Source organism: Melanaphis sacchari, unplaced genomic scaffold, assembly GCF_002803265.2.
Source record: "Melanaphis sacchari strain LSU unplaced genomic scaffold, SCAv2.0 Contig24_pilon_pilon, whole genome shotgun sequence".
Lineage (NCBI taxonomy): Eukaryota > Metazoa > Arthropoda > Insecta > Hemiptera > Aphididae > Melanaphis > Melanaphis sacchari.
This window is the reverse complement of record NW_020271125.1, coordinates 379,103-404,982: the sequence shown is the minus strand read 5'-3', so window position 1 is coordinate 404,982 and position 25,880 is coordinate 379,103. Positions and strand designations below refer to the sequence as shown.

At 24.9% G+C, this 25,880-nt stretch overlaps 5 protein-coding genes across 6 annotated transcripts; 3 read left to right on the top strand and 2 right to left on the bottom strand.

The window, feature by feature from the left end:
• The first annotated feature begins 6,139 nt into the window (after positions 1 to 6,139).
• Positions 6,140 to 9,626, top strand: LOC112595008 (histone-lysine N-methyltransferase, H3 lysine-79 specific). Of its 2 annotated transcripts, none has more exons than XM_025340074.1 (13): positions 6,140 to 6,313; positions 6,404 to 6,470; positions 6,549 to 6,681; positions 6,823 to 6,908; positions 6,999 to 7,193; positions 7,308 to 7,409; positions 7,579 to 7,684; positions 7,744 to 7,887; positions 7,968 to 8,341; positions 8,417 to 8,638; positions 8,718 to 8,779; positions 8,858 to 8,955; positions 9,323 to 9,626. In XM_025340074.1, exons 1-13 carry the CDS (start codon positions 6,253 to 6,255, stop codon positions 9,392 to 9,394), a joined length of 1,722 nt encoding a protein of 573 aa, XP_025195859.1. In that variant the 5' UTR covers positions 6,140 to 6,252; the 3' UTR covers positions 9,395 to 9,626. The 2 variants fall into 2 exon arrangements, with proteins under 2 accessions (XP_025195859.1, XP_025195858.1); XM_025340073.1 differs by having other exon boundaries at positions 7,296 to 7,409; positions 9,323 to 9,625.
• A 1,147-nt stretch (positions 9,627 to 10,773) lies between these two features.
• On the top strand, positions 10,774 to 12,832 carry LOC112595026. The gene is made up of 3 exons (XM_025340097.1): positions 10,774 to 10,990; positions 11,417 to 11,622; positions 12,274 to 12,832. Exons 1-3 carry the CDS (start codon positions 10,847 to 10,849, stop codon positions 12,830 to 12,832), a joined length of 909 nt encoding a protein of 302 aa, XP_025195882.1. The 5' UTR covers positions 10,774 to 10,846.
• Positions 12,833 to 13,982: 1,150 nt separating this feature from the next.
• Positions 13,983 to 15,375, bottom strand: LOC112595036 (transmembrane protein 170A). The gene is made up of 3 exons (XM_025340106.1): positions 15,068 to 15,375; positions 14,891 to 14,996; positions 13,983 to 14,300 (listed from the first exon to the last, which is right to left on the bottom strand). The coding sequence occupies exons 1-3, from the start codon at positions 15,159 to 15,161 to the stop codon at positions 14,105 to 14,107; spliced, it is 396 nt and encodes a 131-aa protein (XP_025195891.1). The 5' UTR covers positions 15,162 to 15,375; the 3' UTR covers positions 13,983 to 14,104.
• A 170-nt stretch (positions 15,376 to 15,545) lies between these two features.
• On the top strand, positions 15,546 to 18,652 carry LOC112595009 (craniofacial development protein 1). Its single transcript, XM_025340075.1, has 7 exons — positions 15,546 to 15,780; positions 15,926 to 16,002; positions 16,294 to 16,447; positions 16,511 to 16,611; positions 16,751 to 16,907; positions 18,179 to 18,403; positions 18,479 to 18,652. Exons 2-7 carry the CDS (start codon positions 15,942 to 15,944, stop codon positions 18,573 to 18,575), a joined length of 795 nt encoding a protein of 264 aa, XP_025195860.1. The 5' UTR covers positions 15,546 to 15,780; positions 15,926 to 15,941; the 3' UTR covers positions 18,576 to 18,652.
• A 333-nt stretch (positions 18,653 to 18,985) lies between these two features.
• LOC112594972 (gamma-tubulin complex component 4) lies at positions 18,986 to 21,674 on the bottom strand. The gene is made up of 2 exons (XM_025340020.1): positions 21,066 to 21,674; positions 18,986 to 20,337 (listed from the first exon to the last, which is right to left on the bottom strand). Exons 1-2 carry the CDS (start codon positions 21,609 to 21,611, stop codon positions 19,069 to 19,071), a joined length of 1,815 nt encoding a protein of 604 aa, XP_025195805.1. The 5' UTR covers positions 21,612 to 21,674; the 3' UTR covers positions 18,986 to 19,068.
• Positions 21,675 to 25,880: the final 4,206 nt, after the last annotated feature.

The following is a 25,880-nucleotide window of genomic DNA, read 5'->3' as shown; positions in this document are numbered from 1 at the left end:
GTGTCGTCTCGTCGCGGGTTTCACGACGATTGTGCAGCCGTTAGCGACGAGCGGACGCTCTTTAAACGCGACCGTCAATGATCGAGACGGCGGCGCGGTGACTGTGACAAAGTTGATGCGCGAGACGATGGCCGTTGAGGGTGGTGCCATTGGTCGTCTCGGCTCACGTGCCACCGCCGCCGCCGCCGCTTTTTACGAACGTTTACTGTAATAATATTATACGACACGTACGCGGGCACGCGGCTGATAACTTTGTATCGTCTCCGACAATGGAGCGCGTGCACGGGTCGCCCCAAACACACGACTGCGACGATATACTGTGATGGTATTACGTATCCACATTATATTTACTTCGCGTCATATAATTTACAACGTGGGTATTTTCACGTCATTGTGGAGTCTCTTGCGGTCGTGTTTATAACAATGAATTTTACGAATATTCACGTGGTAAACTATATTTCGAAAAGAGTGAAAGCGCAGATCGCCGCTCTGCTGCATGCCTGCAGGCTATTCGTGCGTACAACGTCGTTGAATTGGTCACTGATGTAATGGATGTTTTAGATTTAAATCCTACGATAAAGCCGTATTAATATAAACTTCTAGTTTTGATCAGACGATGAGATCGATCATCGTATTGATAAAATCGCCAAATCCTCGATTGAGAACTAAAAGCATTCGGTCCAGAAATACCAATGTTTACGACAGATTTGATATGACTTGTGAAAAACGAACTCCAAATGAACGACACGTTGTAGGTTATAGGTTCTTAGTATAACGCCCTGACGAAACTGTGTGCGAGACGAGTAATGAGAGTAATTAGAATGACGGCCCATTGACACTAAAAATAATGAGACTTGGGATGGACTTATAGGTCCTCCGCTCAAATCAATTAAATACTACCCAAGTAAATACTAAATATCATTATCTTCTATTGCAATTTTTGAATTGAAATCAATAAATATAATTTTTTTAAATTATTTGCACAGTATTTTTAATAGATAATTTAATAAACACGGAAAATGAAAATTGTTGTATTTTCCATAAAAAAAAATATATGATGAGAGACATTTATTAATTACACATTAATTAATATTGAATTAAATATTTTGGTAGCCACATATACGTGTACCTATATAATTCTTAAGTTTGATTTAAATTTTTTTATTTGATATATGTTATTATTGTTTCTCGTTCTAAAACTAACGCAGTCTATAGCAATCGCAAATACAGCAATCTACCACTAAAAGTAGATTTATTTAACTAAAAATAGTGACAAGACGGTGAGTTTTCTTTACAACAATAATCGTATATTATGTATACCTGCAGTATACCTAATACAAATTCAATCGGATTGAGATAATAAAAGAAGAACAAAACGATTTATTCATTTGGAGTAGTTTGTTTATTACTAGTACGTAAAACAGTGTATAATTCAAATTAAACGTTTACTCAATAATAATAATAATAATATTTGTTTTTAGTGTCGTTTCTAGTAATTTACTTAATGAATTGAATACACGTTGTGATTAAGCACGTGTTCAGTACACACGGCTGTATAAATCAAAACAATAAAACCGTGTATTAATATGTTCACGACAACGTGATAATTATTATTAACTTGTATTTTGTATATATGCATCTGTGAATGAAAAACAATGATAAAATAGCAGGTGACTGGGCATCTTTCTGTTGTACGGTAGGCTTTGAGCGGATCACTGAAATAGATGAGTTAAATTTGAATTCAGTTATATATTATTATCCACAAAAACCATTTTCATCAGAAACGATCTATTAGCCTATATCACTAAGCACGTTTTATATCATTATTAAAGAAATTTATTCTATTATTTTCATTATGATAGGTTGATTTTATTTTACTAAACATTATACTTAATTACATTATTAAAGGTTAATTTTTAAAATAATATTATACCTTTTTAGAATATTTTATTAGTTTTACCATTGTTATAAACTTTTTAGTTAATATCATTTTACCAGAAAATAGTATAATACGTGAAGGTATTAATAATTAGCATCTTAAAATTAATCTACATATTTTTAAATGCTAAATAGCGTTCATTAAAATTTATAATATACATAGAAATTTTAAATTTCAACGAATGTTCAAGTCTTGGCTATAAAAATTGAAGGGTTTAAAAATATTTTGCTACAAAATAGTTTAAAAGTTTTTATTTAATTGACAATTTTTTTTTTAAATTTTAACTTGATACTTATTTTATATTCAATGTACTAAATTTAATACATTTCAAACAGATTACACGGCGTTCTAGGTAGGCAATTTAGCTACATTACTGTTGTAAATCCATATTTCCAGTATTTCATAAGTTATATGTGTTTATAACAATATTACCTTTTTGATATTATGGACTCAAATATTATACCTAAAAATACACATTAATGGAAATCAATGAAATTAAATTCGATTTCAAAAATTATTTGCTATCAATAAATTATATAATATTGTATAAAATACAAATATTATATTATGTACAACTGATATATTAAAATGTAAATAATATCCATAAAATCATTCATTACTCTGAATATAAAACATAAAACCACGTTAATAATAAAGCTAATCATTTCTCAACTTTTTTGGCTGCACTTCTATTATATTATCTAAATAAACAACATGAAATTATAGTATGTGTTAACTATTTTTGAATTTAAATTGACTGATTATGATTTCCATTTACACTAAATTGCATACTAATTGGTAAGAAAAGGCTAAATAATAGAAATATAAACTTACAAACAATAAATTTATTTTTATTATCGTTTAAAAATCAAATACTTTTATACAAAGTTAATTTCATTTGATTTTCTATTTATGCTTTTATTTTTGTCGGTACTTTATTAATCAATTGTGAAAAATGGTTAAAATAGCTGATATATACTGATTTTTTATAGTATATGCTAACCAATAATTATTGGTAAATTCTCTAAAATAAAATACTTGTACTAATAAAAGTTTATCGGTCAAGTCCCAACGAAACAATTTAATACATATAAAATACAATAGTTGATCCTCATAATAGTTAACCAGAAGTAAAATCATATTTATTTTACTTTTAATGCAGTAAAATAGTGTTTTAGAGATTCAACCGATTACATAACATTATATGGTTCAGTCAAGATAAAAATTATATTTTTTATAATTTACAAATTTAAAAATTCTGAAAATCGATTGCCAAATATTAATACCTACTCAGACGTATTTTAATTTTTATACATTTTTATCATCTCACGTTATAAAAATTAAATATTTCATGATACATCGATTACGGAACAAACGTTTTCGTCGGTACGATTATCTATGTATAAATAAAATTATTCATGTACGACGTAATATTAACAATAATAATATACTCGTATATTGCGTATTATGTACATAAGTTTGTGTGACGCCGTATAACGTTTGCCACGACTATTACCGTACTTCAAGACCGATTACAGCGTGGGGTCTAATGGGATATTATATTATTATTATGATATACAGAGTGATTTAACAATCATGTTTGCTATCATTTTTTCAAATAAATAAAATAAACTTAAATTATTGAAATTTTCAAGTATATTTAAAGGCAATATTTTTACTCATTTGAATTTTTAACCATTTAAAATATATTCTGTGATGATATAAGCTTCTCTTTTTGGTCAAAAAAAAATTAATCCTTTTTATTGAGGATAGTAAAATAGATATTTTTTTCAAAAATATTAATGCATCCAAATCAAAATACAAACAATTAGTTTTTAAAAATATAAAAATGTATGTTCTAAGGTAAATAGTTCTTAAAAATAGATTTAAAAAATAAAATAAAATATATGTTATGTTGTAAGTATTATCTTCATACAATTTTAATAAACTATAAAATGTTGATAGATTACCAGAACTATTATTATGAATCAGCTATTATTTTTGGTACACGTAATCAAATAATTCATAAACTAATCGTTTAAATTTCGATTTAAATACCTAAATAAAAATCTCAAAAACCAAAATTAGATTGAATTTATTACTAAAAGAAAAATAGAGTTGAGCATGCAGGGTAAATCGTCCTGTATTTTGTATCTACTGCTTCTCCGTCTGCATTATTGTCTGCTCAAGTGTGTTATTGTAGCCTCGTCTTTTTTCACATTTTCCGGTTCGTCCGGTTTGTATCACGTGTGACATAATTTCTATTATATGCTACATCGTATTATCAATTCGTAGATCTGTTGGTTCACGTCGACGGTGGTATATAAACGTCATCGCAACGTCGTCCTCGGTCTTATTTTTCGTTGACATTGACAGTATTTTGACACACAATATTATACAATATACGCGCAACTATAATACATAAAACTATAAAAGCCACCTGTATAACACACTGTTGTGTTTACACGAATAAAAGAACATATTAATAGTTTATATATTGTATCTACTAACTGGATGGATCGTGGGCTACCCAAGTATTATCGTATATCATTTATTATAATGCAATGTGTACACGAGTTCCAATTTCTAAAATATATGTGGTTAGCACCGATTAGAATTGCTCGTATATTTTTAGCACCAGTAAATTAGGATGATATTATGAATGGTTAATAATAAATATATAACTTTTGAAGACACTTACTATTTAATATTCTATATATAATATACCATTTCAATAATTAATATTTATATTTAGTTTCCAAAGTACTAGGTCATTCTCCATGAAAATCGCACAAGTTTTGAATTTGAAACTTTATGAAACTCATTACGTTGATACTCGTTTCAAACTTAAAATAACTGTTTATGAGTATACATTTAAAAGTGTATATTATATTATATATATTATATACCAAATTAATAATTGCATCAATATTTTAATCACGTATAAATTTACTTTTAAACAATCAATTGTTGTTAAAAATAAATTAATTATACGCATAATCTATCTACTTGTATAAAATTGTTGGAACGAATGCAAAAACTTAAAATATTCAGATTATTTATTTATAATTTTTGATTATTGAATTTTTTTTTAAATAATTTTAAAAATGTTTAATGAGTCTATATAATTTAATCAATCGCTACTTTTTAATATTGCAATAAAACTCTCTTCAAGATTTAATATCATACATTAAAGTCATTAGATAGCGTAAAAATAATAAAATATTACCTATAACGGCTATAACTGTTTTATTATAAACAAAAAATATTTATATAGGCTATTAAACGTGAGTTATAATGGATATTATCGATTAGCAACAGGCAATAGAAATTTAAAAAAGTACATGTTTCAGTACAATAACAGTAGGTAGGTACATTCGATTGTATGTATAAATTATGTACCTATAAATAAATAGAAAATATAAATATGTTTTTTTCGGAATATAATAATAGTCAGACAAAATATGTTTTTATTTTATAAATCAAGTTATGTACAGATCTAATAAATTTATATTAATGATTCAAAATAATTTTTAAAAAAATCAATATTTGAAGATATTTTTATACGTTATGTAAAACGAAATTTTTAATTATTATGCTATTTTAGAATTCGCTAATTTATAATTACAATTTTTTTTCTCATCGCTTTCCCCTTTCTTATACTCGTATATATTGAAGTTATTTAATATATCACCTCTCAAAACTGAACTCACTAATATTATATAGATAGTCATTATAAATTAAATAAAAAACATTGCTATTTTTTGTATTTTAAACTTATTCAGAATTTCTAGTCAATTGAAAGTTGACATATATTGGTTTTTTTTATTATTGTTATTTTTAGTTTTTTATTGTTTATTTGTATTAGGTAAAATAAATAATTGTTGTAAAATTTGCATTTGTTTTTTATAGGTACTAATTACTTGTTTTAGAAACTTATCTCAAATTTATTCATATATTTTTAAAATTGATAGGAATTATATAATGCATGTAATTTTATAATACATAAATTATAATATGGTAGTAACGTGTACAAAAGAAATATAATGTGTAAACATATTTTCACAGAAACTTAATTTATGCAAAAGATTTATAACTACGATGTTATTTAGTTTAATGTCAACAAATAGTTACTATGACTACGTATAATATGGTCAATATGTTTAAGATTATTGACCCCATATGTATGCAGAATGAAGACTTAAACAGTATCGTGTTTCGTATGTGCGTCATTATTGCTTTCTTGTTTTCTTTTGTAGCCAGATAAACATTGTTTCTCGTATGATCTCCATTATTTTTTCATCAGTCAAATAATGGTAGTGAAGTCGGTATCTTTGATCGAGTTAAAAAAACAACAATGGGCAAAAGAGAAAGGTTGGTAAAATATTTATACATTCATTGTATTAGCATGTGATTATTTTCAAATATTAAAGTTTATTTTGATTTATAACAATTTTTATTTAGAAGAGATTGTAAAATTAAATAGTTATTGGAAAAATCAAAACACACCAGTTGTTTTCAATGATCAAAGGTATTTTAATTTCTACTATGTCAATTTGTAACCACGGAATTTTACTAACTAAAAATTATTTTTATTTTTCTATTAAAGGGATCATGTTATTTATCCAGGACTACGTTCAAATGATATTGATCGTCTAGCCATGTACAAAGATTTACAAACACAAAAAAATTTAAGTTTTCCACCAATTTCTCACGATAATCAAAAACAAAACGTACACAGCGTAAGATAATTTACTTTTAGTTATTTATATTATACTTAATATACTTTAAAATTAATACTTAAATAAATGTTTCATGTTCATTATTATTCATTGTATACCTAACAAATCATACCTTTTTATTTAAATTATATGTATTTATAGAATACCTATACTAATAAAATTGAAAAAGAACTAAGTACTGATACTGGAGTAATGGATGATTTTAAACCAAAAAGCACTCATACTATGTAAGCCAAAAATAATATATCTACTTAAAATATTAAAACAATTTTATATTTAGAATTAATAAATATTTTACATTAAAATTAAAATTAAAGATTAAATCGGACTTATACAATATCAAAAGAAAACAATACTAATGAAGGAGTAGGGACACTAGAAAGACAAAAGTGGGATAAGCAAAATAATGCTAGTGGGTTAAATCCACCAATCTTTAATTCAAATGAGAGAAAATATTTAAACAATGAAAGAAATGAGACACCGACATGGGTAGAATATCCGCCAGAAAAACCGTAAGTAATGAGTATATTTTATTAACTCGAAAGTTAACATATTATATAATATTTTATAAAGAACAAATACATCATAATAAGAATTATTTATACTTAAAATAGTTTTATAACTAGCGAAATTGGAAAAACACAATTCCAAGATATTCATAAAACTTCAGATTTTGGAGGTAGCTGTGACACTTTAAATTCGTTAGATTCGAACAACGTTTATAACAGGTAAGATATATCTTACTAAATAATTAGATAATTAAAAGCCTATATTAAAATAAATATGAGTGACGAATATAATATATTAATTTATTTTTTATAAATATTAACAACGACACAGAATAGATATATTATTTGACTTAAAATGGTTTTTATTTTTTGTTATGTATATACACAGGACTTACTTACTAGGACAAAATATTCCGTTGACTGCTGAAGAATTAGCTGCTAGAGAAGTAAAAAGGCAAAAAGCAATGGAACTTCAAGAAGCTATAAAACAACAGGTGAATAAGCCCAAAGTTTTAATTTGTGGCGATAATATGTTATTTTATTCTCGCCATAGTTAAAAGAAAGGCAATTAAAGAAAAAAGAAGAACTCGAAAAGAAAAAACAGGACGATTTAGTAGAAGAACGACGTATACAAAGACAACAAGAAATTGAAAGAAAACGACTAGAAGATGAAATGAAACGACAACGGGAAAAAGAAGTAAGTCATCAATTATAGTGTATAAAACTATCATCAAGAAAAACAGAATTTTTATTTTTATTTATATTATATCCAAATAGTTGTGTGAAGAACGAAAAGCAAAAGCAATGCAAGAAGTTTTAGAAAATGCTCAAAAACAAGCAAAAGAAGACAAATCCAAACACATGCAAAAAAAACGACATAATCAGGATGAAATCAAAGAACAAATTTCCACAGAACCTGCAATAGTAGTTAGTAACTGCAGTGAACCTAAGTCAGAACCAAAAGTTTGCCAAGAACCCAAAACAAAACCAAACCCACCAAATCCAGTAGAGGTAAAAGAGATCCCTAAATTGCCGGACGTCGATGTGATACTTCAAACATCACCATCTCCATTAAACCGCCAAAAATTATTAACTCCGAGCAAATTTCGGAGCCAGACTACTAGTGTCGCAATACAAACGGAAATTTTAAAGTAAGTCTACAATATTATTTTAACTAAAACGATGTTCTTAGTCCAACAAGTCTTGCAAAATAACTTTTGTTTTAGGAAACCCGCAAAATCTTCAGTTAGAAATGTAGACCAAAAATCTATAGATTTAGGCCAAAGGCCTAAGTGGGGTGTGAATAGACCAGAAGTACAGTATATCAAACAAAGTGCCAAAGATCCGAATTACCAGTTGAAATTAAAACAGAAATCCCCGTGGACCAAACGAATAAATAATACAAATTCAACGAAAACCCAATCATCAAATGTAAACGGTCAAACTGGGTAAAACACCTAAAAATTACTAAAATAATTAAATTTATTTGACTATTAGGTATATTTGTTCATGTATACTTAAATATAGCTTTACGTTTCCGGATAATTATTCAAAAAAGACGTTTTCATACGGCCGGCCAAATTTTGCAGGTGTGTTATGTGGATAACTTACTTATTTGGTTTAGGTATTGTGTATTAAAATACTTCTTACATTATTGTATGTTTCAGAAATGAAAAACAGCAACAGTGTTTCAGATAAAACTCCTTCGTTGTCAGAAAGCATATCAGTTAGTGATGTGTTATACCAATTATCGTCGTTACGAAAAGTTAGTGTACAATATATAAGTGTAATCTAAATGAATAAATAAACGATTTAGCTTACAATATTCAAATAATAAATAATAACAAAAACTTATCGATGCATAAACAATGTTTCGATTTAAAACGACTGCCGACAATAGAAACTTGTACACTTCAATTAAATACACACACACAGAAAACAATATTTATTGCGATCTTATTATTTTATTCAACCAAAAACATTATTATAATATATAGTATTAAATATTATGTTATTATTATTAGGTATAATAGTTATTATATACTTTGTTAATTGTTATGCATGATAACATTAAAGTCATGGTCGGTAGCTTATTATAAAAGTTAATTCAAATTATATTTGTTTATATACAGGTATTGGAAACCAAACGAAAACATTGGAAAAGTGTTATTGCTGACGAATCACCGTCATCAGATTCTTCATAGTTATTAAATATTAAATTTATGAATTGTTTATGTTACCTTTTTGAAGCAACAGATAACAGTAGAAAGTATATAACTGATTAACCGGATAATATTTAAATATTAAAGAATATTAATAATACTATTTTTCATAAAATGACAGTTATAATATTACGCACTAAATGACAGTAGCCATACATAACTTTTATAGTCACATTAATAAATTTTAAACATACCAAACTAGAAAACTTATTAACATAAAACGATAAAATTAGTTATTTTCAATACCATTTCATTCTTATTAGAAAAATTAAATTTTGCTGAATCGCTTTTACCTACTAGGTATAATTTGTCTTGTATTATAATTTAGTGCTTATATAATAGATGTTATTTTTAAATATCTATTTTATGAAGATATTTTATGTGTATAATTATAATTAAGGTTTATTATTTATAAAAATACAATTTATACTTATACATTATTAATTTATTATATAATATTTAAATTATTTTATTAAATTCATCATATAATTATACCTAACTACCTAATACCTATACATATGTACCTAAATATTAGTCTTATGAGATTAGGAATTAATTACATTTGTAACATATTATTTATGAATTAGTTATCTAAGAAAATTTAGTTTATAATCAAAAAAAATTATAAAAACAACTTGAATGCCAAAATTTTACATCATAAATTATTATTATTATTTTTTTTTATTTTATAAGGTATTATATTTTATAACTAATAATTTCACATTAAACACACGTATATCTACTAATATTTAATAATATTATATCAACAATAATATAGTAATTAATATCTAATTTTTAGGTATTTATTAACAAAAATTAGAATTAATTATAATTCATAAAAAAAGATTAAACTATTTACACCTTTATTGTTTTACAAAAAAACATATTATACAAAAATATGTTTTTTTGATTTTGTCGTTATTATTTATTGTTATCGTGTATACAAGGCTATACTTACATTTTTTTGTTATATTAGAAAACAATATTGCTATAAAACATATTTATAGAAACACACTTATGTATAGCGTGTATATTTTAATCTTGTAGTGTTATTATACTTAATTAAATTGTTATTGTACAGTTTTTGTTAAAAAAAAATTAATTAAATTCACATATGCTTATATATAAACGATAATCAAAACAATGTGAGAATTTAAATCTAATATAAATTATATATAGTTACCTAATGCTGTATCCAGTATTAAACAAATGTGGAGTATAAATATCAAAAACATAGCCGATTACAATATTTAATATTATATATTAACCTGTATATTAATAATGCGAATTCTAAATATTTTTTATTTTTTATTTTTTCGGTTTAATAAGTATCTGTGTATATTAATTAATTCATATTTTTCTGTTAAAAGGTCAATTACGTGATGCATGAAAAATGATAATATTAATGTATTTCTTTAAAACAACTATAAGAAAATGGCTTCACAAATTGAAGAATTTCTTGCTAAAAAGAAAGAACAAACTACATTATTGGATTTACATAACTGTACTGCAAATTCAAAAGAAGAATTAAGAAAACTCGTCGAAAAAGTACCCGAATTCAAGATAAAACCAGAAAAGGTAATCTTTTATTAGTAATTTGAAGTTTAAGTATACTACTGTAATGTATTATAATGTGTATTAGTAATAAATTAAAATATCACATAAGTTTTAGCGTATTAATAAACAGTAAGCGCAAAAACATATTGCAAAATTGCTTCAAAAAATAGTTGAAACTCGAAACAATTAATATATAAATTTTAAGTTGTGAGATTAAAAATACAGATAAGGTAACATCAACATTTTTTGAGTAATTGGATTGCAGCTGTTTTAATTAGCTACCCATTGTAATAGGTACTCGTAAAATATTTATAAAAAAAAGTACTGCATAATAAGAACTTTGGTTTTAATTTTAAAATATCTAGCTATCCCTAAAGATATATTTTGTTTAAAACTCTACAAGACATTGTTAAATTAAGTTATTTCAATATTATTTTCAATTTTTAGAAATTGGGTGATATTAAAATAAAAGAAAAAAAATTCAAATTTAAACTACCCAAGAAAGAAAGTAAAAAACCATTCCCATTTGCCGAACCAACGCCGTCAGAAATGAAAGGAGTTTCATTAGATGAGTTGTATTCAGTTAATATCCCATGGAAAATGCTTACTTCTCTTCGCCCAAAATCAAAAATCGACGAAGAATATTTTTCAAGGTAATGTTAAAAAAAATTTACGCCATTCGTATTTTGCCAAAATGAATAGTTTTAGCTAATTGATGCATAAAAAACACCCAATTATTACGTTTTCAATATAAATAATAAAATATTTGAACTTAGTTATAACTTATAAGGCACTTCAATAGTTTCACCTAACTTTCAATCTTACGGCAAAAGAAGGATATCTATGAAATGTATACGTAACTTAGAATTAAATAACTAAATTCCAAGTATCGGTAACTTTTCTTTTGTTATTAATAAGTATACTGTATAATGTATCAGCTGCTGTATATTGTATAAAAAACGTGATGAAAAATGTTCAATCCAATTCATGAATTTTGGTTTTAATTAAAAATGTTGACCCTATAAAAGTGGAAGTATACTCTGCAAGTACTTATGTGTATATGTTATATACACATCGTATAAACATTTTTTTACTTTACAAACTAATTAAAAAGTTAAGAATTGATAGATTTTATTTTGCTGCTAAAATTTAAATTTTGTCTTTAAAAAACCGATACACGACACGCCGACACAGCTGTTAGCTATTTCCATACTACGCCTTCACTGTCACGGTATCTTCTCTTTTTCAATATTGTTTTTGATGGATAAATTGTTGAGAATTGAAATTACTTTTATTTACTTTAGACAAGTCGAACTGGGTACGGCTACGCTCAAGACCAGGAACGCTGAGAAAAGGACGCCACGTGATAGTTTTCTGCGAAAAAAGAAAAATGCGTCCGGAGGAGTAGAGTCAAAGTTTTTGTCGTGCAAAGAATGCGGAATCGAATTTTGTACGGGTGAAAGCTGCAAAATATTCGACTACGATTCTTTTAAACGGATCGCGGTGTCTACTGTACAAGCTACTACTGAACAAACGCAAGAACCGGTTTCCCAGGAAAAAAAATTGTCGAAAAAGAAAAATGCCAGTAAAGGACCAAAGGTAAAATCACGAGGGCCAGCAGCGGTTAACGTAAAAAATACACTGGCGAAGAAAAACGGTGAGAGAATTATAATTGGTGTAAAAACCATGAAAAAAAATTCTATCGGTGTTCCGGAGAAATCAATATTAGATAAGTCAAATAAAAATGTCAAGACGACTGTGAAGGATAAAATATATTCATCAAAAGATGATATGAAAAAAATTACTATAATTAATGAAAATGCGATAAAAAAAAAACAAGAATTATTAAAAAAAAAGTCGTAAAATAATATTAGATTTATAAGTGCTAAATTATGAAAGTAAAAACAATAAGTATTTTTTATATTATATTTCTTTATACTGTATAATATTAATTCTGAATACTTTTGTCATTTGTATTTTTACCAGTTATTTTTTAATTTTTAATCTTTTTTTAATCTATTTGATTTCGTAAACATTAAATAACCCACATTATTTGCGTATTTTTATACTTTATTACAAAATAAATTAATTCATTTTATTATTGATATGTTTTAATATTTTAAAATATCATGTTAATAATTTCAGAAACATAGGTACAATTAAGTTAAAACTTCTACTTTCTTAAGTTAGATAATTAGATTAAATGAGATTAATTTATAGTTATTAATATCATTAATTAATATCGTCAATTTGATTGTATTGACAAATATTTTATTACTTAATTTAACCAAATTTAAAACTTTAATAAAAAATAAATTCATAAATTACAATCCAAACATATGCAAAATATTTTTTTTCTGGAAGGTATACCTAATATGTTAATGGAAATAAATCTCCAGGATTTAAGATTTTTGCATATCACAATTACACAAATTTTTAATAAGAAAATGTTTATGTTAATGAGAAAAACTTAAAAAAAACAATCAATTTCAGATACAACATAATTGGATAACTTTGACAAAAATATTTTAAATGATTGTGAGATTTTAAAAATACAACATTTTATTTTATGCATTATAGGAAATCAACTTTAAGTCATTTTTTAACTTAATTGTAAGTCAATTGCAACACTTTGTCTATACTGATCTAAAGTATAGATTTAAACAACGCCTTAGACTCTCAATGCTTAAGAAATAATTTATTGCTCATTATTTTAATAGCACATGATAGTAGAAGATAGGTAAATACTTATTTCCCACCCTCTTCTGCCTCCGTGCACTACTATAGTGAGTCAAATTCAAATTAAAACAATAAACAATATAATATTGCATTGAAATTACCCATCTATAGAATATTTTATCTATTCTTAAATTAATGGATTCACCAGTAAGTATAAGATTTTCCGGTAACTATAACAACCTTAACTAATACTGCTACTAATATACATATAAAGTTACAAAAGCATTAAAAAAAAATGTATATATACTTTCAATTTATTTATTAAAAAATAAATATATACAATTCCCTTGTCTTACAGTTCTTAGGTATTCATTAATAGATACCATACAACTATACAATAATTTATTTATTATATACAAGCTATGTACATTATGTACAAATTATATTTAAAATGTTCTATAGCGTAGCTAATATTCTTGTAAAACCTACAGCTGCTGAGAGTAATGTCTGTCCAACTCCCCAAAACATTGCATACAAAGGTTGCATTTGAATACTAGATGCTCGGTAGACAAAAGCTATAGTAGCACTGCTAACTATGCCCGAACTAAGTGGAGCAAATATTCCAACCAATAAAATGAACAAAGGAAAAAACCTGTAACATAAACAAACAAGTATTAAAAATAACATAATAAAAAAAAATAGTAATAGATAACTAATAACATTGAAACATTGTAAAACAAATTTAAAAAAATGTAAAATAAAGAAAAAACACATAATAAATCAAATTAAGTATCACTTATTATGGCTTATTAATGAACCCCTTTCATGTCTGAACTAAATGTACCTATGACTAGTGTCTAGTACATCAAATTATTGTTCATATTTTGTATAGATTCTTAATTTCAAATACAAATAAAATATAAAATAGTTTATACTTATTTTTTAAATTATATCTTTAGAACAATACAAAACAAAAAAATTAAAGATTTGATATATTATTTTTATTACATCTATTTTAAATATTTAATGTTAGAGAATCAAGTGGAGGATATTCTAATTAAATATCCACTACCTACTTATATACAGTGTACAATTCCAGATATGAAACTCTCAAAATTTAAAGTCATCAATAATAATTTTTAAGGATGCGATTGCCAAGAAGATTTGAAGGCACGGGCATTAAATTAACAATATTTAAGATGTCAATTTAAAATAAATAAAAACTAAATAATTTTATCTTACTTTCCAAAATTATGTTTATGAAGTGTAGCAAAAGCAATTATTGCAGCTACAGTATGAACAACAGCAGATGAGAATAGTGCCCATAAAAAAGTCTGATACCACATTTCTAAAAAAAAATATTTACAAAAATATTAATATTATTTTATAGTAATCAAATTTGTTTCTTTTATGCATTACCAGGAAATGTACTAAGAGGTCGTTGAGATGCCAAACCAATGACATTGGAAATCGGAACAAGTTCGGGGTTCTTGAAATCGTTGAGTGGCATCATTTTGAAATACAACCGATCGTACGGATTCAGAAAAAACCTCTTTCAAACCATTTTATAATGTAGATTAGGTATACAAAATAAAATTGTGTTATTGAATGTCTAGTACTATATAACGAACAGTCAAGGAACTAATTAGAATTGAGTAAAAAAATTTAACAGTATCACGTAAATCAAATTTTAAAACCACAAAAGTTCCATACTTCCGTGTTTTGATAAAAACTTATAGCTTAAAAAATAAAAGTTAAAACTCCATCTATTTATTTTTTTACTTATCATTAAGTTTCTGTTTTTTTAATGATAACGTTTATATCAAGATATCGAACAGATGCTTAAATTTGATACATTATCATTTATCAAGACAACCGACAACAACCTAACTATATACAAATTACAAGTTAAACAGCGTGAACAACTCAACAGCGGCTCTGTCGCACAGTGCCATCGACCGTCGTCCGTGATTCATGAGTGTTATTGAACAGTCAAAGCCTATCACTGCATAAAAAAAAAAAGAAATAGAATTAAGATCAATTATTACTCACGAATCCAATACTCCAGCCGGTAATCAGCAGTCACAATACGTCATTCAGACTTAGCACTCTCAAATCTCTAGGTGACAACGGTATGAAATTTTTAAATCAATAACTTTAGTACCCACTATACTTTTAGTCAATACCTATTTAGTATTTACTTTAATACTGGGTACGTTGTACCAATAGACTATAGTATTTTATTATTCCATTAAGTTTAATTAAACTGCTAAATAGGATAGAAGGTAACATTATGGATTCACAAGACTATTCTGACAGCAGTGATGAGAATGATTCGGACTATAAACCACCAGGTAATTAACACTAAATGAAATTACATTTTGATATTCTAACTACTTATTAAAATCCATTAACTTTCATTATAATTTGTATATCATAGTACCTTGATTTATTATGAAGAAAATAAGTCTACAGATATTTTAATTCATGATTATGATGAATTTCTAAGAAAAACTACTAAGGACTTTCAAAATACATTTTTCAATTTGAAAAAATTGAATGTTTAAGTTTTAATTTATTGTAATCTTTATTATTTTATTTTATTTATTTTGATTCATGAATATTTGATTTTTATTTACTATTAGGTGAAGATGAAAATTTATCAGAAGTTGATTCAGATGATCCAATTGAAGATGATGAGGATGGTACCAGTACATCTGCTAAAAAATCAAAGAGAGCTAATAAAAAGTTAACAACTAAGATGGGAAAAAGAAGAACACTAAAGAAATCCAAAAAAACGTAACACTTTGTTGTTTTTAAATCTAAAATGTTAAATCATGTTTGTTTTGTTTATTTTTATACAGTTATTGATGACGAAACTGTTGAAAAAACAAAAGAAGAAGTAAATACTCTTCTTAATTCCTCTGAAGATGATAAAAAACGTTTAGATGCTTTGTGGGAAGGTATTAATTAACTTTCTATTAATAATTAGTATTTTAATTTTTAATAAAAGATTTAACAAATGAATAGCTTAAAAATTATATTATATAAAATATAAGTTACAAAAATTACATATTTGAACTCATTTTTGTTTTATTTTAGAATTTCAACGACCTATTCAGAAAAAACCTTCCAATACACCTATTACGAGTGAAAATAAATCTAAATCAAAAGATTCTATAAAAGTTTTAGATAAACAAGAAACAACAAAAAAAAGAAACTTTGAAGCGTTATTTGATTGTTCTGACTCATCTAAAAAGTAATTATATATTTATACATATGTATACATTTTTTTGTTCAACCTTTTAACTAGATTTAATAATTATTTATAAGTACTATTTAAAAAAAATTACTACTTCTGCGGTAATAATAAAAATTTTACATTACATTCTTAATGTTTATATGGTTATATTTAGTTATTAAATCAAGTATTGTTTTTTTTTTCTATTTTTCTTTCCACATAAATGTATATTGAAAAATGACATCATATTATTGTATCGTATTTGTATAAAATCTTTCTCAAATACTCTAATGTTACTCTAATCCAGCATTTCTTAATCTGTGTTCCGCTAAAATCACTTCAGAGTTCTATGAAGTTTAAGATTTTTTTTTCAAAATATTCAAGAAAATTACTTTAAACTATCTAATTAAAGATTAATAAAGGCTAATGGGAAAAAAAAAAAAATGTTTTTTTATTAAATAATAATGTATATGAACATATGGTATAATCTATAGTATAGACCCAATACTCTATAGTGTATTCTTATTATATGAAATAATTATAATTTTTATTGCAAATAACTCTAAAAAAAAAAAAATAGTAGTTCCACAGATATAAAAGTTTAAAAAATCCTGCTCTAATCTATAACTAATTATTTTTTATTGTCATGCTATGTAAAAATAAATGGCATAACATAAGTACTAATAATATGCCATGTGCTTAATAGGTAATACATATGATTCTAATAATAAACTCAAATTTCAATTTTTATATATCAGCTGTATACTCAAATATTTGAATATGATTATTAATTATTAAAATTGCATGATCATCAAAATTTAAAAATGTCTAATACTTTTTAGATTCTGAGAGCTCCACTGAATATATTGATTTTACAATGATGTGATTTTTTTTTTCTATATAAGTAAACAATATTTGTTTGTTATAATTCTTGGATTTTAAAGTTTTAGGCTGATTTTAGTAAATTGGATCTAGTTCTATAGAGGTCATAATCAAAAATTTCCATTACTTTTTTATAATTTAGAAAAACAAAAATCAAGGAAAAATTGGACTTAATTGGTTTCTTTATTTTGTCATAACTCAAAAATGAATTATCATAGAAGTTTTCATTAATTATTTATATTATAATTTTTTATGCATCATACAATTTTCAAAATATTTTAACTTTTTTTGAATAGGTTAAAATAAAATTAAACCACAATTAATTTATAAAAGTATTTATTGCATACTAAAAATAAACTAAATTGTTAATTATGATTATTTATTTTTTAAATTTTTTCGTTTTTCAGAATTAAGACTAATGATGATACTACAACACCAAAGTCTTCAGGATCTACTAGTGTAGTAACCCCTATTGCTACAAAATCATCAGGTGGTTTAGCAAATATATTGAGTCAAATAGGAAAAAAAAGTAAATTGTCAGTTTTAGAAAAATCTAAACAAGATTGGGATGGTTACAAAAAAAAGGAAGGAATTGTCGAAGAATTAGTCACATACAATAAAGGAAAAGATGGGTTGGTGTTGAAATATTTTATTTATTTTAATAATAATTTAGAAATATTGTCTAATGAGTAATATTTTTATTATAGGTACTTAGAAAAGCAAGACTTTTTAGAACGGACAGATTTACGACAATTTGAATTGGAAAAATCAATGAGAGCTGCAAATAGATCGCACAGAAATTAGAAAAGGCATTATTAATTTATATTATATCAATAATTCCTAATATTTAAGTAATTGGTTTTAAACTTTTAAATTGTATTACATTTAAATTAATATACTTTTTTTATTTTACAAAATAAATTAATAATATTTAATTTTTTTATGACATCAGGTAGTTAAAAATGCAATATCTGTATTTATAAACTTGTTTTATTACAAAAACAACTAAATTAAAAAAAAAAAATAGAAAACATTTAAAGACAATTGATACAAAATAAATGGCTCATCATAAAACATATGATTTTTTTATCTGATTTAATATTTATAATAATTATTTTTAATAATAATATATTCACATTTCACATATGTCTAAATTTATAAGCAATTAAATATACATAATATAATATTTTAATTTAAATTTAATGTTAATGCCATTACATTTTACAATTATTTATAACTTGTCCTAATTTCAAAAAATATTATCTCTTTGTATTTGTAAAACTTAGACATTTAATTTCTAACTATCAGTAGATAAAGCTTGAAGAAACCAATTATTATAATTCAATCTGACAATAAATTGATTTGGTTTTGGAGTCACGTGAATTTCTTGAATAATGTTTATCAATGAGACTAATTTGTTCGGATTTTTAGTAAAAAGTAAATTTAACTCTTCAAGACATTGTTTATATTGTGGATTTAAAGCAGCTGTAATATCAGTCATATACCTACAATAGTTTTCACACATATCCAAAATTCTATTAAATCCTATGTAAACTTCTTCCATAAACAAAAATGAGTCTCTCATGATATTTGTCTGGAATATATCGTGTATGTGCTTGATTGTTTGAAAATCATTGGCATTGGTTAATTTTTCCAAAAAAAGAAAATATTCATCCTCGATTACATCCAACTGAAGATAACTGTAGAGAGTATCTATTAAGTACGATAATTTAGTTTTCAGCTGGTCAGTATGTCCATTTATTTCAAAAGATTTAGATTTTTTTTCAATCCAAATTTCATGCAAATTTGTTTGTACTCTTTTGATTCGCGATAAAAATGCAAATAATTTTGAATAATTTTTTTGAACAGAACTGGTGAATATAAATTGCAATGGCCATGTAGTTTCAAAAGTAACTTTAATTTTTGTCCATGTCGTTTCATCAGCTTCTTCATCTTCTAATGAACTGAAACCAAACACTTGATTTATAGATTTGTGCAGTTTAATATCTTGAGCTGTATTATTAAATGCTACCTTAACAGCACGTAAACTGTGTTCAGATTTCAAAGATAAACTGCACATTTTATTCAAAAAGTGCTTATAGAACTCTCCATTACCCAACAAATAAAAATCTCTTACCAATGTCATATGATAAGCAAAACTATCATTATTGAACGATGCTTTTAACATATATTCATCCACAACATTATAAAATTTGTCAATTACTTGGACAAATTCATTTTTAGTAAACAACGGCACATCTACTAAATTTAGTAAACTAGAAAACAATTCATCTCTTTTATGTCCATACAACTGTATAGAAATATCCTTGTAGTTTATCAATGATAATTGATCGTTTGAATTTTGCATACTTTTGATAACATCACCAATTCTTGTTATTTTGCTTGCAGTTGAAAGAGGAACAAAAGATGGCATTAAACTAGGTATTAAAGAAAACTGTTTAAATTCTTTAGTACTTTTAGAATACACGGATTCAATAAAAAACTCTTTGTGAGGATCAAAAATCACTCCACGTGCGAAAAATGTATTCAACTGCAATATTAACACCTATAAAAAATAAAATATTTTAAAAAAATTGTTCTGTAACAAAAGGTGATGCTAAATTATTTACATCTTAGTTCAATTTTAATTTTAAATGTTGTAATATTTAAAAATATTAAAAACAATAAACAATAGGTACTATATAAATGTCTTTTTAGTTCCATAACTTATGTGTTCAATGTTGTTAGTCGTGATAAGCATGAGAGCCTCCTTCATGAAATTGTCTTTTTATTTTTTTTTGGTCAAATCTATTTAATCAAACGATCTTGTTTAGTATATTATGAAGTTGAACTGTACCAAGACATGTTAATATATTTTTAAACATAGACCTTAAAATACCTAATTTCCTGCACCAAACCTACCCTACTACACAATTTTTCATTAAAATCATACTAACTTACATACATCCAACCTTCTCTATCTAAAATCCAACTCATTCGCTTAAATACAAAAAAACTTAAGGACCTTAAATTAAAGAACACTTTAAATTTATCAAAGACAAAAACTATAAATATATAAATTCTAAATAATAATAAATAGTTGAATAACAATAGACATTGGACATGCCCTTCATTCAAGTTCTATTCATGTATCATAATTTTAAGCAACTTATTAATCATTATATTTTGTATACTTTGACAGATTATAAATATTCTATTTCTTGATGGAAAATAAAGTTACAGATAAGTATAAAACTAATTATTTAGACAATTATTTCTATGCAATCATATTACCTGTAAACATTGTTTGAATATGAGTGATAATTGAACTTTTTCATCCATAAATTTCATATAGACAACTTCGTGTATGAGATTCAATATTTGTCCACCATGTAACTGAGAAAGTTCAATTTGATCTAAAATATTATTTATTGCAACAATCAATGGTTTATGTTGTTCAACTTTCCTCAATGTTTCGGCCAATAAACATTGATTTTCTTTGTTGCTTGATAAATCTTTTTCAATGTCATTTATACATTTGCGATATGGTTTCAAGGCAATTAACATACCATTGACAAAAGCTTCAAAGTACAGTCCCCGTCTATTTGATTCTGATTCTCTGAAAATACTTTCCAAACGGTTAAAAGATACAATAACAGTGTTAATTTTCTGATATTCTTCAGCCAAATGTAAAAAACTCTTTAACAGTTCCCTGTCTTCAGTGTTCACAATTATATACTCATCATCTGAAAAATTGCTGTCATTGTCGACAATACATTGTAATACTTCAGATTTGTGGCCAAGTAGGGTAAACAATATATCAGGAATTAAACATTCCATTTTAATTTTACAATTTACAATATATTAATTTGTCAGTATATTATTGTTTGTTATATTATTTAATGATAGTTGAATAGGTAATAATTAATATTAATTATTCATTAATTACAAGTTATACATCATAATAAGCTATTAAGTAGTAAGTACATTCTTAAATTTTAATTTTAAATATGTTTAAAGTTTAAACGGATAAAAAAATATTCATATATATAAGTGACAATATAAGTGATAAGTATTAAATGATAAAAGATTATCAAGAAAGTGATAACGATTGATTTAAATTAATAATGATATCAACAAAAATTAGTCACTTATTTGCAAAATAGGTAGGTACTTAAAAAAGATATTACAAGAAAAAAAATTACCGTAGGTACATAAAACATATTTTTATGCTTCGTTTTTCAACTTTGGTCTATGAGAATTGTTTCTGGTAGAAAATTGAATCCGGTTAGTATATTTGAGGGTAAAATACTAAAATTTTTCTCTAAATTTCAAAATAAATGAAAAAAATATATATAAAATAAAACATGATTTTTTTTTTTTTGCAAAATCAGTACTTGTTTGACAAAACTAATTTTGTTTTTTTTTTTTTGAATAACTTAAAAATGAATGATTTAAGATACTTGAAGTTTTCATCGAATGTATATAATTGTATTTTCTTCGTATTGTATAATTTTATATATAATTTGACTCTTTTTAAACTATCTAAAACTATTAAAAATATTTTTATTTTTATTTAATATAAATGTCCGTAAAAATTGTTCATTTGGTAAAAAAGCTTAACAATTTAATACTAGGTTCCTTATAATAATTAGTTTATATTGTAACCTAAAAATCTAAAAAATATAAAAACACAATTTTTGTGAGTTGACTTTCGTATGAAAATAGATATTTAAACGTATTGAATAGTGATTTTAATTATTTTGTCGAAATCTAAAAATATTATTTATGCCCTGTGATGGGTACTTAAAACTTTTAACATACATTATTATTTATTTATTATAGTACTTTTTATTTTGTAGGGAAACATAAATTTCTATCCAATAAAAATATATTTTTTTACCCAATTTGTATGTTTCAAACATGTGTTGCGAGAGAAGTGAACAAGTTTGGTAAATATCTTGGTATGAATGAGTAGGTGAATGAAAAAATAAAATATATTCGGTTTCTTTAATTAAATTTACTCACCACGTTACTGCTTAGTAGTAAACAAAATAATTGATTTTGGTGGTAAAATGGAACACTATCAACGCTATTGAAGTTTCTCTCAGATGTAATGGTTCACTATAAATAAAAGATACTTAGTTAATTAAATTTATTATACTTATACTAAAATGTATTTATATAGGTAGGTAATTATGTTTTTTGAATTTTATTTGTAATATATAATATTACCATAGAATAACATGTTTTTTAATATTTATTTAATTATATCTATTCTGTGGCGTTATAATAGTAACTAGTATTGAGTATAGCCTTATTAATAGGCGCTTAACTGTATATTATATAATCTGTGTCTTTTATTATTTTTAAATCATGTACAATTCTAGAAAATATTTCAACAATACTAAATAGCAAAAAAATATAATTTTTTTGGAAATAGAAAACTGTCAACATAGTACCTGGGAGACAACAACCTATATCCCCAAACCCAAATTAAAGGTAAGATTTAATTTTCATATTTGTGTATAAATTAGTATAACATTATATATATTTAACCAACAATAGTGAATAAAGTTACGTATGATCAGTTTAACTTAAATAAACTTTAAAATTAGTATCAAAATTTTGTTATAAATTTGCTACATTTTGTAACGCTTTTTTAGAATTTGCTACCTTTAGAATTTTCTGGAATCCTGGAAAATAGAAGATTTTCCAGTACCAGTATTTTAATTTAAGGATTCCGGAAAAACCAAATGATAGCAAATTCTAAGAACAGCATAGCAAAATGTAGCAAATTTGTATCAAAATATTATTGTATGGTTTGAGGTAGTAGCATAAAGTGCTAGTGCTAACTTGATGGACATTGACATATCATTGGTAAAAAGAAATATATGTACCTATAATATACATAAAAAATCGATTCAAACTTCACACTCTGAAGTTATTTCTTCACTTATTCAAATAGCACAAAAAAAAAATAGAGATGAAAGTTTTCTAATTTTATCTGATTTCATTAGTAAGATTATTATATATAGTATTACGCATTTATGCATCTCAGAAACAATTTATGAGGATAAATCATTTACTTTCCGTGGGTATTTTAATGAACAATATAGGTATTCTACTTATCTTTTGTATATTAAAAAATAAAAAACAAGACACCTATATTTATTATATTAAATAAATTTATAAAAAATGTTTAGAGCTAAATTTAGTTAAATTTAAATTCGACGAAAATAGTTCTTGATTGTGAATTAGCAATTTATAATTATCTATTCAAAGGGCAAAGACATATAGCTAAATATTAGTTATAGTAAGTGGGATGTCAAGCTTATCTCAATCAATTATGGTGGAGGGCAAGTTATGACTTTTGGACTGAGTTTTGAATATAAAAGTGAATAAGAAATAAGTAAGTGGCTTCGTTTATGTTTCGAATTATTGTTTTTATCTCTCGAAAAAGTTTTTAAGGTATTTGCATTTACTTTAAAAGCAACAATCATGCCATCCTACTTTAGAGTCTAGAGTAATTAAGTTTTCGGATTACCTTATTGAAAATTATATAAACAATGACGCAGCTTTCCACCTCGTTTGTGGATTGATCAAAGTGCAAATTTAAACCGAATTACAAATGTTTGTAATAAACTTAAGCAAAACTTAACACTATATCTCAACCAAATAAATTCAAAAATTCAAAATAATAAAAAATAATAATAGTGTTAGAGATTGCTATTATTAATTATAAATTATATGGATAATAGGTACTTGACTTAGAAAGTTTACAAATTGTACCATATCATTTTAATTCACATCTTAAAATATTATAACATAACATACCTTCATATTTTATGATTATAACGATTATTTATTAGGATTATTCGGCGTAATACACATTACAATTTGTATGATTGATTTGTTTAAACAATTATTATTTTTATTTTTAAGTTTTTTATTTTTGTTGGTGTAACTTTTTTTGTAATTTGGACGATTATTATTGTAAATATTATGATTTTTTTTTAAATTAATAATCATATGTTTTAGTTTATAAGTATAATTTTAAACTGTTAGGTACCAATTCTTTTCTGGCGGAGTTTACAATAAAAAATGGTACTTGCAGTGACAGAGCTTATATATTATATCCATTGTAAAAATGGTTATTGGTATAACCATTAATTTTATAATATAATATTTATTTATAAAATCAATGGTATTTCTACTATTACTGTTTATATTTAATCGAAGCTTCAAAGTTCAAAACAATAAAAAGTCCTGTCGAAACTCGTGTCAACGTTCAATAATGAGTGTTATTTAAATTTCGTTGCTTAGTAAATTAATATTATATATCCATATAAGATACATCATACATATTACAGGTAGATAATAAATATAAAAATAATTTTTATGTGATTATTTATAAGTAACCTTGGAAACGAATAAAGGGGAAAATTATTATAAAGGTAACCTATCTAGGTATATAGATACGTTATAGTATATATTATGCTATAACGTATCTAGTACGTCCTGTTACCATTGGCGCAACTGAGATGAAATTTAGGAAATACTAATAACATTGTACATAAAATATAAATATTATAAAATTTAATTTTGGATATTATAAAATATTTGATGCATACTCAAATTGGATAAGGATAACTTATTATTCATTTTTTTTTTTTTTTTTGTACGTCTATTATCACCTTACGAGGCAGTAAAAATGCTTAGATTTTTAACTTTGAAGGAAGTTTTTTGTAATAAATGAGATCTAGATGGTACTTTTAGGAGTCAAAAATTTAAAATTCCTGTTTCAGTAGTTTTCTTAATAATCTAAAGAGATAAATAAAAAAAAAGAAATTAACGAAAAATGGATATTTTTATGCTTTATCAGTTTTTGTCAAAATTGATCTCCTTATTTGTTGCGATTTAATACAATTTCGCGTAATACCACACCAATATTTTTACAAGTGTTTGAAGTTAGAATTTTAACACATTTCATCATTTGAGCTGAACATCTGAAAACTGAATTATATCAATTATAATTAATATTCTGTGGTAAAACGATCGATTTTATGTTGCAAATTTGTAACTAGTTAAAAAATGTACGATTTATCT